This window comes from Somniosus microcephalus, chromosome 5 (genome assembly GCF_052327205.1).
Source record: "Somniosus microcephalus isolate GS21.2 chromosome 5, FLI_Smic_1.0, whole genome shotgun sequence".
Classification (NCBI taxonomy): Eukaryota; Metazoa; Chordata; class Chondrichthyes; order Squaliformes; family Somniosidae; genus Somniosus; species Somniosus microcephalus.
Window position 1 is genome coordinate 299,620,084 of NC_140991.1, and position 20,151 is coordinate 299,640,234.

Genomic DNA, 20,151 nt, shown 5'->3' on the forward strand with positions numbered 1-20,151 from the left:
TCTGCACATTTAAATACAGGAAACTCTCGATTTACCGGCACCTAAATAACCGGAAATCTCTGTTAACCGGCAAAATTCAGGAGTAGGTTCAGGTAAGTTTTACTTCATATTAGTGGCAGTTCCTGGATCTGTGGCTGTGTAATCGAGGTTCCTGTACAGGGATGCTTGGTCTGTGGCCGGGGTTCTTGCACCTGTTGCTAAGCAACAGGGAAGCCTGGATTTGTTGCTGTGTACGGAGCTCTCGTACCTTTTAACTATACCTCTCTGTAATCCGGACTTTTTGATAAACCGGCACCACGCCGGTCCCGTCGGTGCCGGATAAAAGAGAGTTTCCTGTAGTTAGGTAACCCCCGGAGCGGGATATGGAGATCGGGCGGGAAGGTGGAGTTGAGGTCGAGGAACAGCCATGATATAATTGAACAGGCTCGAGGGGCTGTATGGCCGACTCCTGCTCCTGCTTTTTATACTCACCAATCAATATTATTGAGGACTGCACCGAGCCAGTCAAGGAATTCCTGAGAGCAGCAGGATTCATTCTGCTTCCCTTTCAATTCATTACTCAGCAGAACAGGGCAGTCAATGTTGTTTAATATCCTGGTTGATACTGTAGGCTGGTAAACCTTACATTGGTACTTCATGAAATAAGATGCCAAAGTGGCTTCTTCTCCACCTAGTTTCATTTTTTTAAAACATAAACATAGGAATTTCAATTGAAATTATTTAGAGCAACATGCAGTCAACTGCATACTGTATTTAATGTAAATACTTGAATTTATATAGCACTTTTTAACATGAAAAACACCCCAAAGAAAGACTTGCCTTTATATAGCGCCTTTCACAACCACAGGACGTCCCAAAGCGCTTTACAGCCAATGAGATACTTTTGAAGTGTGGTCACTGTTGTAATGTAGGAAACGCGGCAGCCAATTTGCGAACAGCAAGATCCCACAAACAGCAACGTAATGACCAGATAATCTGCTTTGGTGATGTTGATTGAGGGATAAATATTGGCCAGCACACCGCAGATAACGCCCCTGCTCTTCTTCAAAATAGTGCCCTGGGATCAATGTTCCCTTTAATTTTTTTTGGGTGCGTGGCCCCTTTAAGGGGCTGCGCTGTCCATTTGAAATACCACGCATACACGGTTTTTCCTATTTAAAAGCTGGCGAGCCGGCTGCGCGGAAGCTGCAGAGCACTGCGGTCACACAGCTTAAAGGGAACATTGCATGGGCTCTTTTACATCCACTTGAGACAGCAGACAAAGCCTCGGTTTGAACGTCTCATCTAAAAGACGGCACCTCCAACAGTGCAGCACTCCCTCAGTACTGCACTGGAGTGTCAACCTAGATCTTGGTGCTCAAGTCTCTGGAGTGGAACGAACCCAAAACCTTCTGACTCAGAGGCAAGAGTGCTGCCAAGTGAGCCATAGCTGTCAAGGGGCTTCAGAATTAGGCATAAAGAAGACGAACGCCAGGCCAGGAAGCGAGCGATTCAGAGGGGTGACTGAAAGCTTGTTCAAAGTCATAGAATCATAAATGAATTTTGAAAAGGTAAGAGAGAGGGATGGAGAGGCAATGTTGTGGGGAGGGAGGGTGGAAGTGAGTGGTCTTTGTGATGGATAAGATCTGGGATCTGAAACTCAACTCGGGGTCACAGTGGTTGCAAACAGTCTGGTTCAGCCCGAGATAGTGTCCAGAAAGGAGATCGAACCAGTGATAAGGGTGGGGTCCGAAGACGATGGCTTTGGCCTTCCCAATGCTGACCTGGAGAAAATGATGTCTCATCAATACTGGATGTTGGACAACCAGTCTGGCAACAGAGGGGCTGAGAGAGGCAGCATACCAGTGAAAGCTGACCCAGTGTCTGTGGATGGTGTCGCCATGGGCAACATGTAGATAAGGAAGGGAAGTGGCCTAAGGATAAATCCTTGGCGGACTCCAGGAGGTATTAGTTTGAGGGTCAGAAGAGAAGACATTTCTGGAAATATGCTGGCTCCATTCATAGGATATACGTCACAGAAACAGGCCATTCGGCCCAACCAGTCCATGCTCCACTCGAGCCTCCTCCCATCTTTCCTCATCTAAATCTATCAGCATTACCCTCTATTCCCTTCTCCCTCATATGCTTGTCCAGCCTCCCCTTAAATGCATCTATACTATTCGCTTCAACCACTCCCTGTGGTAGCGAGTTCCACATTCTCACCACTCTTTGGGTAAAGAAGTTTCTTCTGAATTCCCTATTGGATTTCTTGGTGACTATCTTATATTGATGGCCTCTAGTTATGCTCTTCCCCACAAGTGGAAACATTCTCTCTGTATTCACTTATCAAAACCTTTCATAATTTTAAAGACCTCTATTACATCACCCCTCAGCCTTCTTTTTTCAAGAGAAAAGAGACACAGCCTGTACATCTTTTCCGGATATGTATACCCTTGCATTTCTGGTATCCTCCTTGTAAATCTTCTCTGCACCCTCTCCAATGCCGCTATATCCTTTTTATAATATGGCAACCAGAAGTGTAGTCTAACCAAGGTTCGATACAGGTTTAGCATAACTTCCCTACTTTTCAATTCTATACCTCTAGAAATAAACCCTAGTGCTTGGTTTGCTTTTTTTATGGCCTTGCTAACCTGTGTTGCAACTTTTAATAATTTGTTTATTTGTACTCCGAGATCCCTTTGTTCCTCTACCTCACCTAGACTCGCACCCTCTAAGTGATAAGTGACCTCCCTATTCTTCCTACCAAAATGTAATCTCACATTTATGTGTTGAACTTCATTTGCCAATTATTTGCCCATTCTGCAAGTTTATTAATGTCCTCCTGTAATTTGTTGCAGTCCTCCTCAGTATTGACTGTCCCCCCCAATTTGGTATCATCCGCAAATTTAGAAATTGTGTTTTTGATTCCAAAGTCTAAATCATTAATGTAAATTGTGAACAGCAGTGGTCCCAGCACTGATCCTTGTGGAACACCACTACCCACCTTCTGCCACTGTGAATAGCTACCCTTTACACCTACTCTCTGCTTTCTGTCCTGAAGCCAGCCAGCAATCCATTCTGCTGCTTGTCCCCTGACTCCACATTCTCTGACCTTGTTCATCAGTCCATTATGGGGTACCTTATCAAGGCCTTTTGAAAATCCAGATAAATTACATCTACTGCACTCTCTCTGTTACCCCTTCAAAAGATTCAATAAGGTTGGTCAAGCAAGACTTTCCCTTTTGAAATCCATGCTGACTATTCCTTATTATATTTTTGGTTTCTAGATGTTCTTCTATTTTCTCCTTTAGTGGGGATTCCATTATTTTTTCTACCACCGATGTTAAGCTGACTGGTCTATAATTCCCTGGACATGTTCTATCCCCCTTCTTAAATATCGGTATTACGTTAGCTATCCGCCAGTCCTCTGGCACGACACCTTTTTCTAACGAATTATTAAATATGCGTAGTAATGCCTCTGCTATCACTTCCCTAGATTATTTTAAAATGTGTGGATGCAATGGGGTTTTATCCTGAGTTTGATTAGTTTATTTAATATATCTTTTTTTATTTTAAATGCACTTATCTCATTACTAATCTCATCATTCAATGTGATGTCCACCTGTTCTATCTCCCTGGTAAATATTGAAGCAAAATAATTATTTAATATTTCTGCCATCTCTCTATCGTTACCTGTGGTATTATCCTGCCTATCCCATTCAGAAAGGTATGATTATGTGTCTAGATTATGCAATCAATTCCCAGAGCAAGATCGAACACATAGGGTGCGAAATTCGGTACCGCCCAGCGCAGGGTGTCCCGCCCCAGCCACGAAATTCGCCTTACCGCCCCGTCCAGGAAGTGGAGCACAATGTCAAGTGCTCTACTTCCTGGTGGGTCGGTAACAGAGGCGATGTCAGGGCACGAGCGTTTCAACGCCCCTCCCCTTCAGTCAAAGGGGAGGGCCGCTGCGCACTCTGCAGGGCCTCCGATGGCCCACACTAGGCTACTAGGGCGGCGTGGTGCCGCGGCCGCAGCCTAGCGCTGAGACGCGGTGCCGGGCTGCGTGATGGCGGCCAGGACCACACCACATGGAGGTCAGCCAAAAAAAGACAATGGCGGCGCAGGTTGTGGCCGCACTGCCCCTTTAACTACCGCCCCGCGAGCGGAGGTTGGCCCAGCTCGCGACCCGCGAGGCTGGCGCCGACACGGCCTGCGGCAGCCTCGCAGGGCACAGCCCAATTTCTGCTGCGGGGCGGTAAGGGGTCGCCACGCACGGCGATGATGTCATCGCCGGAGGCGCGGTGCGCTACCGGGTAGTGTCTCAGCAACGCCCCGCTGAATTTTGCGAGGGTAACATCTCCCCCCCCCCCCCACCCCAGGCGATAACCCCTTTGCGCCCCATTAGCATCTCCCGGAGGCGTTAACGGCAGGCGCAAAGAAGCCAAATTTCACCCCCATAATCGTCTGACTTAAAAGCAAGAGTGTTAGCAAGTGAGCCACACCGACAGCCGTGATGTCATTACGCACAGTGGAACAATATTGAAGCAGAAAATGTGCACCACAAATAACATTCTGAACTTTTCACTATACTGTGTTTTTTTTAAGTAAAGGTCTCAGTTGCAGCCAGATTGGATCATTGAGTGCTGGGGGAAAAAATCCAGTTTTGTCTTAACTGCATCTTCTTAATCTCTTACCTGAGGGGTGCCAGCTCATCAAAAAGTCAAAGGTTAAAGGCTTTTTCTCTTTCAATGCCCACATTACTCGGTTATATCTCTTTTCACCAGGAACAAAGGTAGCATTACCCAAGTCAACAGTAACATCTGAAAAACACAGCATGAAATCATGAAACCCAAAACTGAACAGATCAGGGGTAACCGGCATCACATGGAATCTAGAAAGACAGGTTAGAAATGAGTCACAGCCATGCTTCCCCTAAAAAGCAGTCAGTCTGAGGTGGATGTTAACTGGTGAGATCGTTTGCTTTCTCGCAAAGATAGTGACTTACTTTATCACCTCCAGATCCCTCATTTCTTACTCACACTGAAATCCTCTTGCAGGATTTCTACGAAGCAGGCTGTGAGATAAGCCGGTTTCAGATCTCTCTTCATTTGCCTTCCATCAACCAGTGAACTCATCTTGATTTCAAGTGGTTTGATGGGGCCGATTTTTTGCACATTTCAGGCAAGGATCAGGAGCCATCCCACAATTGCCGCATGTAACTGTAAAGCAGTTTGTCTGAACTTCCCAATGGGTGCTAGAGGGATGTGGCCTTTTACACATTTCATGGATGGGTCCAAGAATATTGGGCTGTGATTTTGAACAAGGAATCACTGGCATTATGGTTGAACCTTCATTTTATGCTGGGTCTCCCCAGAGAAACTGGTTTTGATTCCAATATGAGGCATCTGAACAACTTGCTCCTTTGTGCTGCACACTGATGTATGACATTGGTGTAGCTCTGTCTAAGTCAAAGGTATATGGAAGTTGGCCCAACGGGGAGAGATCATGTACGTTTTCTGATTAACTGGGCAAAGCTCATGAGGGGGGCATGGGGGTGAAGAGAATGCAATATGATTCGTATATGGAGATATGATTCTTTGATTTCCTCCTAGGTAGGAATGTGAATACTCTTTATTTTTGTTACTTTTTCTCCCCAGGCACAACATTCCTTGTGCTTCCCAATTCGCTGTGTGGGTTCTGCCCTGCTCCACGTTTCTCCACCCTTCAACAGTAAGGAGAAAGGGTCCGAGTTGTCTCCCTTTTCCTTGCAGTGATGGATTCCATTTCCCTGTTCTATTTATTTCTCTTTCACGTCCTTCAACTTTTCTTGCCCTTGGTATGGTCCACGGTATTCTAAACTCTTCCAGAAAGTCTTAGTTAAAATCGTAGAGATGTTAACAGTTGATATCAAATGTCTATAACCTTGACGGTTAATAGTGGAAATTCCTGATTATTTTCTTATCTGGATTTGCAATTTATTTGTAATGACTGACTTTTCGATCTCTGTAATTCTTGACATTTCATTCTTGCAAAATTCTTCAATTTTCAAATTAGTATTTTATTGTGAAAATATAAAAAGCTACTTGACTTTTGTGCATCTCCCACCTAACTACAATGATTCAATATGACTCACAGGATCTGGAACCTTTCTTTCTCAGAGAAAGTATCGATCAATATTCACTTCTTATTTTTCACCAAAATGCATCACAATGAGAAAAGACTTGGTGATGCGAGCATTCTCTGACATGCAAGGGAAGATTAACAGGTGGAAAGTCATGTAGGGTGCTCTGATCTCTGCACTCAAATTCCTGATAAGTGCCCCCAGCAAGTGAAGCTCCATGCAAGGAATACGAATTTACAGAATCTACCTTCTAATATTCCATTCAGATACACTGGCCGGAATTTTGCCGGTCCTCAGAGTGCGGGACCGCTGTCAAAATCGCAAAGATTGACAGCGGGCAGGAAACCCGCTGTCAACCCACCTCCAATCAATCTTCCCAAGTGTCAGGTCCCCGATTTGCACATGAACCCGACACCTAGCGGCGGGAAGAGGATTATAGCCACTTAACTTTTTCAATTTTGCCGTTTCTGCCTCGGGGTTTCCAACTTCCGGACACCACGCCAGGTAAGTGTGGCGTGTTGTAAGTCTACTGTAATGTATCTGCATTGATGACCACTGCAGAAGTGGTGTGAAGGATCCAATGGTGCATATGGTGAGTTTCAGAGGTAAGAAAATGTTGGGAAAATTATTTTTAATGCATGTACACTTTTCTGTAGGTAACAGGTTTTGAATTGGCTGTCTAGTTCCACCTCATTGGGAGCACCTCGCTCACCAGTGATAGATTGCTTCTGTAACCTCACCTGCAGCTGCCATCTGTTCTAGCCTAAGGAGGGAGTCACTAGAGAGCCTGGGTGCAAGAGCTCACATTTGTACAGTGATCGTCAGTGTTTGCAGCACCTCAATGCTGTCAAACACCAAGAAATGAGCTGTCAAAAAAAATTGTGCATGGTCCCTTTAAGGAAACTGGCAAATGACGCGTCATCAAATGATGTCATCTGACCGGCTTCCTCTTAATTGGCCGACAAGCCCGCAGGGCAGGCTTAACGAGGTCAATCAAGGGAAAATCACGTCCATGGGCTGGATGCAGTTGGGGGTGGGACTGGAAGCCGGAAACCAGCTGACCTGCTCCCAAGCTGCATCCATTTGCAAAATCGCAGCCACTAAGTTTACAGATTCTGCTATCTTAATTCTGCAAAGAGCAACAAGAGTTGCAGAACATACAAAACATGCAAACCTCATAAGCAAACATGCACAAATAAAAGGAGGAACATTCACTCCTTTTTTTCCTCTGGACTATCACCTTTCCAATTTATTCATGCATGAGGGGACATTGGATGATCATTCTGTCATATAAACAGTTGAGTTAAAAATAGTTTTGAAAGGAAACTGCACAGAATGTCCCGTCAACGAAGTATCAAGAAAAGAAATCTATGCTTCATCATGTGTACTGGTGCAGCAATGAGACATATAAACAAGCAACTCAATTTCCGCTCTGAATTAGCTCATCTCGGCATCCCTGGGCTAAAGAAACGGCCAGGGTTCCCATTCCTGATCATTATCCAGCAACGCCTCTTAAAAAGTGCATGAATGAACATCGAGTGAGAAAAAGACTGGGCAAACAGCCTGACAATGCTCACTGTTTAGGCACATAGATGAAGAATGGCCACTTGGGTGATGGTGCCAATGGGTTGTCTCTTTCTGAAGGTGCTCATGCAGGGGCCCTGGCTCTACAGGTGTCAGCAGCCTGCCAGCATCACACCAAAATGGCCATTCTTTTTGTGCGAGTCCAAACAGCAACTATCATCAAGCTATTCGACCGTGGGGTTGGGGGTGGGGCAATATGACGCCTAAACATGCCCAAATCCTGACTTACACATACACATACACACACACACACCTCAGAAGTGTGAACACTGGCTGATTTTTCCCCTTCTAAAGACAAACTTAGTGCCTCCACTGCTATCCAAGCCAAATTAGTAATAATCAGCTATCGAACATTGTGAACCTACATAAAATCTTAGTAAATACACAGCTGGGGTACCGTGTGCAGTTTTGGGCTCCGCATTATAGGAAGGATGTGGAAGGGAAAGTGTAGATTCACTAGGATGTTGCCAGTTATGAGCAAATACAAATACAATGAAAGACTTGGAAAAATTGGGGTTGTTTTTATTAGAACATGGGAGATGAAGGAGCAATCTGATAAGAGGACATAGAAACAGACTGATTCAGGAGTGCATAGTTTCATTGTTTTGTAAATGTTCCTGCTCTGCCCAATAACATGTCGCAGCCCCAAGCTCAGAAGAGGTGAAGAGCACCCTCTAGTGCACCACAGTAGCATTTTTCTACTTCCCACATCAGTCATCTGAGGCCTATGAGTCAGACTGCCAGTTAGTTAGGGCTGGATTTTCCAAGCCCCGAGGAGACGGGACTGCTGGTAAAGTAGCAGAAAGTGGGGGCGGATGGCAATCCCGCCCCCCATCCCGCTTCCGTGCCCTTTTGCCAGGAGGCAGGAAGATGTGTTGCTTCGGGTCCCGTCTCCTGGAGGTGGGAAAGACATTAAATACTTTTAACTGCTTGTTAACAGGTAGTTAACAGGCAGAAAAAAGGATTAGGCTATTTTACCTTCACAGGTGAAGGCTTCCCGACCTCGGAGAACCCCGCCGGGTTGGAGGAGACGTGGAGGAGGTCTGCGGTGGCCGGAGGCACCTGGAAGTAAGATGTAGAGGTGAGTGATGGGTGCAAGTGTGGAGTGGTAAGTATGTAAGGTGAGTGATCAGTGTAAAAAAATGTTCACTTACCTTGTTTTCTTCCTACAGCCTTCATCCTCTCTGGATCGGGAGGCCCGACGTCCTCGTTGTCAATTTTACAGACTGGCTGTTGGGTCCTCCGAACCAACAGCCATCTGAAATCAACAAAGTTGAAAGGTTTGATGAGTCCTGAACTGAACATAAGGGCTCGTCAAACTAGAGAGCATGTCAGTGTTTGACAGCTTCACAGAGCTGTCAAACGCTGACATTTCTTCTTCCAAGAAGTCTTGACAGATAGCACGTCAACGGTGACTTCCTCCTTAATTGGCCTGCTGAGCCCGCAGGGTGGGCTTAACAAGGCCAATCAGGGGAAAATCCCTCTGGTTGGTCAGACGAGGATGGAGGCGGGACATTGGCATGACAAGCAGCAGTCCTGCCTCCAACTCGTCTCCATTGAGAAAATCCAGCCCTTAGTGTCAAATGTGCTGTAGGCCCATTCCCACTGCCAACTGGACTACTAGAAACCCATTTCACACAGGACCCTTACTACCAGACAGAGGAACTCAAAGACTGGACTCCAAGGCATGTCCCAGAGGTGTCTAACCCACCACACCACCCAATGTATACACTCTTCTTTATTGGTCGATTACATCAGAAAATATCACAGTTTGCATCACTATATTCTGAAAACATTGTGACAAATGACATGTGGCTCTTTTCACTCTCCAAGATAAAGACCAGGCCGCTTTAATTCCTTTTTAACTTTGAGTCAGCGTGCGTTCATATCTACGAAAATATTAGGAAAGTCAAACATAACTGCAACAAAATTTCAACAAGAGGCACCTGGCAAGGCTAGTGCGTTCTTCCGGTACTGCAAGAAATTCTCCGGCGCCTAGAACGTTTTAATAGTTTGCACCTACTGTATCTCACTGTTGTCTTGTGTGAATACGTGGATGGCTGTCCTTCGAGGCCAAGCTCCTCATAAGTATCCTTGTCAACTGATAAAATCAGCTTTCCTGTGAAATCCAACAGTCATCAATAAGGAACTCCATCAATGCAGGATCTGGGACCACATTCACGAATATTAGTTTTTGCACTATCAGAGCTCACAACGTTTTTAATCAAATGACAGTACTTTTAAAAAATATTCATGGGGATTTATTTCTTGCACTCGTTATACTGCAAAGTTACCGCGAAGATACCTCTATTCCCGACCGCCACCCCACACATGCCTGCGTTTGTGATGTACACTTGGATTTTCAGTTCATATAATGAAATACTGCTGAATTTAAAAAAAATGAAAGCTTTAATGTACTGAAAATGTGTGGAACCATAAGTATTTTATAACCAGTCCTACATTTGTACATGACTATTGTCCCGCAGGGAGAAGCTGTCTGTCTCGGGCATCAGATGAAAATAATCTCTGATGAAATGGTTCCCAGAACAAGCCTACAGGGGTCATAAATACAAGATAGTCACTAACATAGGAAACTCTTTATTATCCGGCACCAACGGGACCGGCGTGGTGCCGGTTTATCAAAAAGTCCGGATTACAGAGAGATATAGTTAAAAGGTACGAGAGCTCCGTACACAGCAACAAATCCAGGCTTCCCTGTTGCTTAGCAACATGTGCAGGAACTCCGGCCACAGACCAAGCGTCCCTGTTGCTTAGCAACAAGTGCACGAACCCCGATTACACAGCCACAGATCCAGGAACCCCGATTACACAGCCACAGATCCAGGAACGGCCACTAATATGAAGTAAAACTTACCTGAACCTACTCCTGAATTTTGCCGGTTAACAGAGATTTCCGGTTATTTAGGTGCCGGTTAAAAGAGAGTTTCCTGTAAATCCAATAAAGAATTCAGGAGAAACATCTTTACCCAGAGAGTGGTGAGAATGTGGCACCTGCTACCACAGGGAGTGGTTGAGGTCAATAGTATAGATGCATTAAAGGGATCAAGGGGTATGGGGAGAAAGCAGGGACAGGGTACTGAATTTGGATGATCAGCCATGATCGCATTGAATGGCGGAGCAGGCTCGAGGGGCCGAATGGCCCACTCCTGCTCCTATCTTCTATGTTTCTATGTTAAAGGAGAAGCTAGATAAGTACATGAGGGAGAAAGGAATAGAAGGATGTGCTGATAGGATGAGATGAAGTAGGGTGGGAGGAGGCTCGTGTGGAGCATAAACACCAGCATAGACCAGTTGGGCCAAATGGACTGCTTCCATGCTGTAAATTCAATGTATTGTAATTTTTCTACATGTACACATCTGGGTTTTATACCCATTTTCCAAAGTCAAACAATATACATACACCGTTTGTAAAAATCACTGAGTTCCAAGCACATTTTTAAAAATTTTAAACAATGTGTGATATATTTGAAACAAATTTGGTATTATAATCCCAACAAGATTAGAAACATTAACTCATTTATTGTAGCGAAGTAAACAGTGTTTTGTTAAGGTAATAGGTCACAAACCTGAATGCTGATTTCAAGTAAAGGGGCTTACCTGTTGGCAGTACAGCGATACAGTTGTCTTGATCTATTCTGGTGTTGTACGAGAGCACGTAAAGAAAGCCTGAAACAAACAACTTCTAAACTCAGCAAGATGGATAGTGAGCAAAATAAAGAAAAATGTATTTCATACATTACAGATATAAACATCACCTTTTCTAACAAATTTGTTGATGAAGTCAGGCTCAAGCATTTCATGAAGTGGCAACTGCTTCACCAGATAGTAGTCTCCTAAAGTTCTGCTGACAGCAGTCACTGCTGGTGGCATCATTCCACATTCTGGTATTAAAATGGAGACCTGCACGAAAACATTTACACAGCACAATGCATTATTAAAAAGAACATGAATAAACCTGCCAATAAATCTGGCAGTAAAAAGTTTTCATTATTTGTAATCCTTCAGTGTGGGTAACATTTTTTTTTAAAAAGTACAACAGCTGGAAGATCAACCATAATATCATGGTGCTGACATTCATAAGTTTAAAACAATTAACATTTAAAGAAAAACTACACCAAGTTTATCATCGCTTTCATACCCACATGGTTGCCTGCAAAAGGAAGGCCCTCACTGGTGGCAACCCTGTAATATAAGGACCCATCAATAGTGTTACTATAGGCACGGAAACCCTCGTTGAATAGGCGTTTCATTGGGAGCCTCTAACAAACATTGCTACATGGCAAAAATAAATGACTCCCCACTGGTGGCACTTACCATCCCATTGCCACTTTCACCGTTATTGGCTCCCCGACATCAGCAAAGTCACAAACACAACACTGCGTTCACTGTATGTGTGTGAATTAATAAAAGGGCTATAGGAAGCCAGCTCTGACTACCTTCCCAACACAGGCTTGCAAATCTCAACCCTGTACATGTTTATCTTGAACTAAAACGAAGACAAACTTTTCCTACATTACAACAGTGACTACACTTCAAAAAGTACTTCATTGGCTGTAAAGTGCTTTGGGAAGTCCGGTAGTCGTGAAAGGTGCTATATCAATGCAAGGGTTTCTTTTCTTTCAAACCCTTTCAGAAGAAGTATTTTCATGAACTTAGAGGGACAGCACTATTCACACAAACAGAAACTACTGGAAACACAGTCAGCACCTGTGGATAAGTTAATCTTTTGGGCTCCAACCCTTCCTGAGAATTATACACACACGTGACTGTAGCTCACAGTTTCACAGGCACTCGTGATCAGAAAGAAAGACTTGCATTTATATAGCACCTTTAACGACCACCGATGTCCCAAAGTGCTTACCGCCAATAAAGTACTTTTTGAAGTGTAGTTACTGTTGTAATGTAGGAAACGCGGCAGCCAATTTGCGAACAGCAAGCTCCCACAAACAGAGAGAATAACCAGAACTCCCCTGGCCTTCTTCGAAATAGTGTCGTGGGACCTACGTCCACCTGAGGGGGCAGACAGGGCCTCGGTTTAACGTCTCATCCGAAAGACGGCACCTCTGACAGTGCAGCACTCCCTCAGTGCTGCACTGGAGTGTCAGCCTAGATATTTGTGCTCAAGTCTCTGGAGTAGGACTTAAACCCACAACCTTCTGAATCAAAGGCGAGAGTGCTTCCCACTGAGCCACAGCTGACGCTGTATGATCAGCTTTAAATCTATATATCTGGTGCAGAGAGCCTGGGGTCTCTCGTCACAGTCAACAATTTTAAACTAAGCACAGATCCATGAGCCAGATTGATGCAGATGGCAATGCAACAGAAGCAGTGCTAGTTACTCTTTTCTCTTCTCTTAGGCAGTCCCTCGGAACCGAGGATGACTTGCTTCCACATTAAAAATGAGTTCGCAGGTGACTGATTAGTCCCATGCGGGACCTACAGTCTCTGTCACAGGTGGGGCAGACGGTGGTTGAAGGGACGGGTGGGTGGGGTGCTTGGGTTGACGTGCGCTCCTTTCGCTTGCTCCTCGCGAAGAGACTCGAGGTGTTCGGCGCCTTCCCAGATGCTTCTCCTCCACTTTGTGCGGTCTTGGGCCAGGGATTCCTAGGTGTCGGTGGAGATGTTACACTTTTTCAAGGAGGCCTTGAGGGTGTCCTTGAAGCGTTTCCTCTGCCCACCTGGGGCTCTCTTGCTGTGCCGGAGCTCCGAGTAAAGCGCTCATTTTGGGAGTCTCGTTACTAAATAAAACACAATGAGCCACTGACTGGCCTCTCTCCCTACTCATCCTGTCACTCCCTCACCTGGTGCTTCAGGTGGTCAGGCCCCAGCCCCGCCCCCTGTCAATCACTCGCTCACCTGGTCGTCATGGTGATGGGGCCACGCCCCCTGTAGTTACAGTGGAGGCTTTGGCTCCGCCCCCTGTCAATCACTCGCCTAGTTATAGTGGTGAGGCCCCGCCCCCTGTCAATCACTCGCCTGGTCGTTGGTGATGAGGCCCCGACCCCTGTCAATCACTCGCCTGGTCGTTGGTGATTAGGCCCCGCCCCCTGTCAATCACCCGGCAGTAGTAGTGTTGAGGCCCCGCCCCCTGTCACCTACTCACCCGGTAGTTATAGTGATGAGCCTGCACATGCTGGTGGTGCCGTGACCTACCGCGGCTGAAGTTGGATTTCTCGCAGACCAACAGGTGTCGCGAGCATTTCTCCACGTTCGCCAGCATCTTTCCCGCCGCCCGCACGTTACAATAGCCGGTCCCGGCCCGGACCCACTGCCGCCACCAGCTCAGGCCTCCAACAGGAGCTTCCCTTTCGCGCTTCCGTCTCAAAGGGCCAGAGCCAGAGCCAGAGCTCAGCTGCGCCCTCTGCTGGTCGGAGGCCAGCGTGTAAAGGAGCAGGGTTTAATGGTGTTGAGTTGAGCAATTGCTTCTAAAAGAAAACTGTATTTCTATAGCACCTTTCACGACCTCAGGATGTCCTAAAGCGCTTTACAGCCAATGAAGTACATTTTGAACTGTAGTCATTGTAATGTGGGAAACGCCGAAGCCAATTTGCGCACAGCAGGCTCCCACAAACATCAATGTGATAATGGCCAGATAATCTGTTTTTAGTGATGTTAATTGAAGGAAATAGTGGCCAGGGCACCGGGAAGAACACCCCTGTTCTTCTTTGAAATATTGCCATGGGATCTTATGTTCACCTGGAGCAGACGAGGCTTCGGTTTAATGTCTCGTCCGAAAGACGGCACCTCCAACAGTGCAGCACTCCCTCAGTACTGCATTGGGAATGTCAGCCTAGATTTTTGTGCTCAAGTCTCTGGAGTGGGACTTCAACCCACAACCTTCTAGACACAAAAGGCATCAAAGGGTATGGGGAGAGAGCGGGAATAGGGTATTGAGATAGAGGATCAGCCATGATCATATTGAATGGCGGAGCAGGCTCGAAGGGCCGAATGGCCTACTCCTCCTATTTTTCTATGCTTCTATGACTTATGCTGCGGATGTGTGGTCGGAAGCTCATTTTAGGGTCAAATATGACACCAAGGTTGCAAACAGTGTGGTTCAGCCTCAGGCGGATATTAGGGAGAGGGATGGAGTCAGTGGCTAGGGAACGGAGTTTGTGGTGGGGACCGAAAACAATGGCTTCGGTCTTCCCAATATTTAATTGGAGAAAATTTCTGCTCATCCAGAACTGGATGTCGGATGAGGGGCGAGAGTGCTACCAACTTAGCCACAGCATATACTGTAATAACAGAAGTCAGGATAATCATTTTCCATCGCCAATATTTTTGTCTTCCTCTTCTTAGGCAGTCCCTCGGAACCGAGGATGACTTGCTTCCGCATTAAAAATGAGTTTGCAGGTGACTGATTAGTCCAATGCGGGACCTACAGTCTCTGTCACAGGTGGGGCAGACGGTGGTTGAAGGGACAGGTGGGTGGGGTGCTTGGGTTAACGTGCGCTCCTTGCGCTGCCTGCGCTTGGCTTCCGCTTGCTCCCGGCGAAGAGACTCGAGGTGTTCGGCACCTTCCCGGATGCTTCTCCTCCACTTTGTGCGGTCTTGGGCCAGGGATTCCCAGGTGTCGGTGGGGATGTTACACTTTTTGAAGGAGGCTTTGAGGGTGTCCTTGAAGCGTTTCCTCTGCCCACCTGGGGCTCTCTTGACGTGCCGGAGCTCCGAGTAGAGCGCTTGTTTTGGGAGTCTCGTATCGGGCATGCGGACAATGCGACCCATCCATCAGAGCTGATTGAGTGTGGTCAAAGCTTCGATGCTGGGGATGTTGGCCTGAGCAAGAACACTGACGTTGGTGCGCCTATCCTGCCAAAGGATTTACAGGATCTTGCAGAGGCAGCGTTGGTGGTACCTCTCCAGTGCTTTGAGGTCCCTGCTGTACCTGGTCCATTTTTGTACCAATAAACAGAACAACAACTTGTATTTATATAGCACCTTTAACACAGTAAAACGTCCCAAGGTGCTTCACAGGAGTGTTATAAGACAATAAATTTGACACCGAGCCACATAAGGAGAAATTAGGACAGGTGACCAAAAGCTTGGTCAAAGAGGTAGGTTTTAAGGAGCATCTTAAAGGAGGAAAGAGAGGCGGAGAGGTTTAGGGAGGGAATTCCAGAGCTTAGGGCCTAGGCAACAGAAGGCAGGCCACCAATGGTTGAGTGATTATAATCAGAGATGCTCAAGAGGGCAAAATTAGAGGAGCGCCGATGTCTCGGGGTGGGGCTGGAGTAGATTACAGAGACAGGGAGGGGCGAGGCCATGGAGGGATTTGAAAACAAGGATGAGAATTTTGAAATCGAGGTGTTGCTTAACCGGGAGCCGGTGTAGGTCAGCGAGCACAGGGGTGATGGGCGAACGGGACTTGGTGCGAGTTAGGACACGGGCAGCCGAGTTTTGGATGACCTCAAGTTTATGTAGGGTAGAATGTGGGAGGCCAGCCAGGAGTGTGTTGGAATAGTCAAGTCTAGAGGTAACAAAGGCATGGATGAGGGTTTCAGCAGCGGATGAGCTGAGGCAAGGGTGGAGACGGGCGATGTTACTGAGATGGAAATAGGCGGTCTTAGTTGTGCTGCGGATATGTGGTCGGAAGCTCATTTCAGGGTCAAATATGACACCAAGGTTGCAAACAGTGTGGTTCAGCCTCCGACAGATGTTAGGGAGAGGGATGGAGTCAGTGGCTAGGGAATGGAGTTTGTGGCAGGGACCAAAAACAATGGCTTCGGTCTTCCCAATATTTAATTGGAGAAAATTTCTGCTCATCCAGAACTGGATGTCGGATAAGCAGTGTGACAATTTAGAGACCGTGGAGGGGTCGATAGAAGTGGTGGTGAGGTAGAGCTGGGTGTCATCAGCATACATGTTGAAACTGACACTGTGTTTTCAGATGATGTCGCCAAGGGGCAGCATGTAGATGAGAAATAGGAGGGGGCCAGGGATAGATCCTTAGGGGACACCAGAGGTAACGATGCGGGAGCAGGAAGAGAAGCCGTTGCAGGTGATTCTCTGGCTACGTACGATTAGATAGATAATGGAACCAGGTGAGTGCAGTCCCACCCAGCTGGGCGACGGTGGAGAGGCGTTGGAGAAGGATGGAGTGGTCAACCATGTCAAAGGCTGCAGACAAGTCAAGAAGGACGAGGAGGGATAGTTTACCTTTGTCCCGGTCACAAAGGATGTAATTTGTGACTTTGAGGAGAGCCGTTTCGGTACTGTGGCAGGGGTGGAAACCCGATTGGAGGAATTCAAACATGGAGTTGCGGGAAAGATGGGCACGGATTTGGGAGGCGACAACATGTTCAAGGACTTTGGAGAGGAAAGGGAGGTTGGAGCTGCGGCGGTTGTTTGCAAGGACGGAGCGGTCAAGGGTTGGTTTTTGAGGAGAGGGGTGATGACGGCAGATTTGAGGGAGAGGGGGACAGTATCTGAGTGTTCAAAGAAAATGAAAAAAAACACCATTTTTTTTAATGTGATACGATTTTTCTCCAGTGTTGCTCGCAGCCGTGTCCTGAAGATTCATCTTAAATTCCTGGAGACTCCAGGCCAATCCCGGAGGGTTGGGAACCCTCCTGGCGGAACCGAAGCTGATTGCAGAATCCCAATCAACTAACTGGGAATTAATCCTCTACTGGGGCAGGGCCATGGGACCATTCTGCAAGCTGTATAATGTTATATATGGAAGGAGAAGTTAGGTACAATCAGTTTTAGAAGAGATGTGGTCCAAGTTTAAAGACTGGGGCAAGTTTCATTTGGTGAGGTTTAAATTGTTCAGAAAGAATAGAAAAATAGATTAAAGGAGGGTATGGATAGCATTGCTAACAAACATGAGTCTAACTATTATAATAGCAAAATACTGCGGATGCTGGAAATCTGAAATAACAACAGAAAATGCTGGAAATACTCAGCAGGCCAGGCAGCATCCGTGGAGAGAGAAACAGAGTTAACGTTTCAGGTCTGGGACCCTTCATCAGAACTGGAAAAAGCTGGAGATGTAACAGATATTAAGCAGGTGCAGAGGGGGGGGGGGGGTGGTTTAGGAGGGGAGGAAGGAGTAGAAAGAATATCCTGTACTTTTGTAAGAGGCAGGAAAGATAAAATGTTGCAAATGGGAATGGCAAAAATCATACTGCATGAAAAATGGGGGCAGGGATAATTATCTGAAATTGTTGAACTCAATGTTGAGTCCGGCAGGCTGCAAAGTGCCCAATCGAAAGATGAGGTGCTGTTCCTCGAGCATACGTTGAGCTTCATTGGAACAATGCAATAGCCCGAGGCATTCCGAAGGGACCGCTCCCTCCGCGACACCCTGGTCCACTCCTCAATCACCCCCAACAGCCCTGCTCCTTCACCTGGCACCTTCCCGTGCAAGCGCAGGAGATGCAACACATGCCCTTTTACCTCCTCCCTTCCCACTGTCCAGGGCCCCAAACACCCCTTCCAGGTGAAACAGCGATTTACTTGTACTTCTTGCAATTTAATGTACTGTATTCACTGCTCACAATGCGGTCTCCTCTACATTGGGGAGACCAAACGCAGATTGGGCGACCGCTTTGCGGAACACCTCCGTTCAGTCCGTAAGGGTGACCCTGAGCTTCCGGTCGCCTGTCACTTTAATTCACTGCTTCGCTCCCACTCTGATCTATCTGTCCTCGGCCTCTTACACTGTTCCAGTGAAGCTCAACGTAAGCTCGAGGAACAGCACCTCATCTTTCGATTGGGCACTTTACAGCCTGCCGGACTCAACATTGAGTTCAACAATTTCAGATAATTATCCCTGCCCCCATTTTTCATGCAGTATGATTTTTGCCATTCCCATTTGCAACATTTTATCTTTCCTGCCTCTTACAAAAGTACAGGATGTTCTTTCTATTCCTTCCTCCCCTCCTAAACCCCCCCGCCACCCCTGTCTCTGCACCTGCTTAATATCTGTTACATCTCCAGCTTTTTCCAGTTCTGATGAAGGGTCCCAGACCTGAAACATTAACTCTGTTTCTCTCTCCACAGATGCTGCCTGGCCTGCTGAGTATTTCCAGCATTTTCTGTTGTTATTTTATGAGTCTAACTATTGATTGGCCTTAGATGACCAGAGGAGTGGAAGGGAAAATAAGTTAATAATTGGGGAATCCTATACAACACCAGGCGGAAAGAGATAAATGAATGTGGAATTATTCAACGAAAAAGTGCAGTATATGGCCAACTTAAATACCTAGAAATTGTGGAATGATTATGAGATTGTTTCAAAGCAGAAGTAAATTCATGGACCAGATGCAGGACTGCTTCTTAATGTAAACTAAATAGAGGGTACCAGGGTAGAATACTTGCTTTGACCTTTCCAGTGTCATGAAAAAGCTATTGGGCTCCATAGTCCAGTAATAGTTTATTCATTAGTAGGGGCTACTTCATGTTTTATGTATTACAACATCCAACATCAACAAGGGACAGCAAACCCGTGTCTCCCTATTTGATGAGTTAATACAAATATTGTAATGTTTGTCTCTAGCAGAAAATCTTATCTACCAGCTACTTCTCAAAGTCCCAGAGGGCTTTGATGACAGGAAGAAATGTAATGTAGTTTGTGTAATAATTACTCTAATCAACTGTTCTGGGAAATATAGTTAGGAACATAGGAACAGGAGTAGACCATTGAGCCCCTCGAGCCTGTTCTGCCATTCAATGAGATCAAGGTTGATCTGTGACCGAACTCCATATACCCGCCTTTGCCCCATATCCCTTAATACCTTTGAATAACAGAAATCTGTCAATCTCAGATTTAAAATTAACAATTGACCTAGCATCAACTGCCATTTGCAGAAAAGAGTTCCAAACTTCTACCACCCTTTGTGTGTAGAAGTGTTTCCTAACTTCACTCCTGAGAGGCCTGGCTCTAATGTTTAGGCTGCGTCACCTAGTACTAGATTCCCCAGCCAGCAGAATTGGTTTCTCTCTATCTACCCTATCAGTTCCCCCTAATATCTTGAAAACGTCAATCAAATCACTCCTTAATCTTCTAAATTCCAGGGAATACAACCCTAGTTTGTGTAATCTCTCTCTGTAATTTAATCCTTTGATTCCTGGTATCATTCCAGTAAACCTACGCTGCACTCCCTCTAAGGCCCATATATCCTTCCTAAGGTGTGGTGCCCAGAACTGAACACAGTACTCCAGGTGTGGTCTAACCAGGACTTTGTATAGCTGCAGAATAACTTCTACCCCCTTGTATTCTAGTCCTCTAGATATAAAGCCGAGCATTCCATTAGCCTTTGTGATTATTTTCTGTACCTGTTCATGACATTTTAATGATCGATGTACATTGACTCCACTGCTTCTAGCTTTTCACAATTTAGAAAGTACTCTTGTTCTATCCTTTTTAGGTCCAAAATGAATGAGCTCACGCTTGCCTATATTGAAATCCATTTGCCACAGTTTTGCCCATTCACTTC

The 20,151-nt window shown here is 46.1% G+C and overlaps 1 protein-coding gene across 2 annotated transcripts in view; it reads right to left on the reverse strand.

The window, feature by feature from the left end:
* Positions 1 to 14,044, reverse strand: part of rpp40 (ribonuclease P/MRP 40 subunit) — a 36,912-nt gene extending 22,868 nt beyond the window's left edge. The window contains exons 1-6 of one of the 2 annotated variants that reach the window (XM_085989232.1): positions 13,862 to 14,044; positions 11,464 to 11,608; positions 11,306 to 11,374; positions 9,711 to 9,806; positions 4,677 to 4,802; positions 472 to 670 (exon numbers count right to left, since the gene is read on the reverse strand). In XM_085989232.1, the coding sequence (XP_085845358.1) occupies positions 472 to 670; positions 4,677 to 4,802; positions 9,711 to 9,806; positions 11,306 to 11,374; positions 11,464 to 11,581 (608 nt within the window). In that variant the 5' untranslated portion in view covers positions 11,582 to 11,608; positions 13,862 to 14,044. Of the gene's footprint in view, positions 1 to 471; positions 671 to 4,676; positions 4,803 to 9,710; positions 9,807 to 11,305; positions 11,375 to 11,463; positions 11,609 to 13,811 lie in introns of both variants that reach the window. The other variant, XM_085989231.1, reaches the window with a different exon arrangement.
* Between the last annotated feature and the right edge of the window lie 6,107 nt (positions 14,045 to 20,151).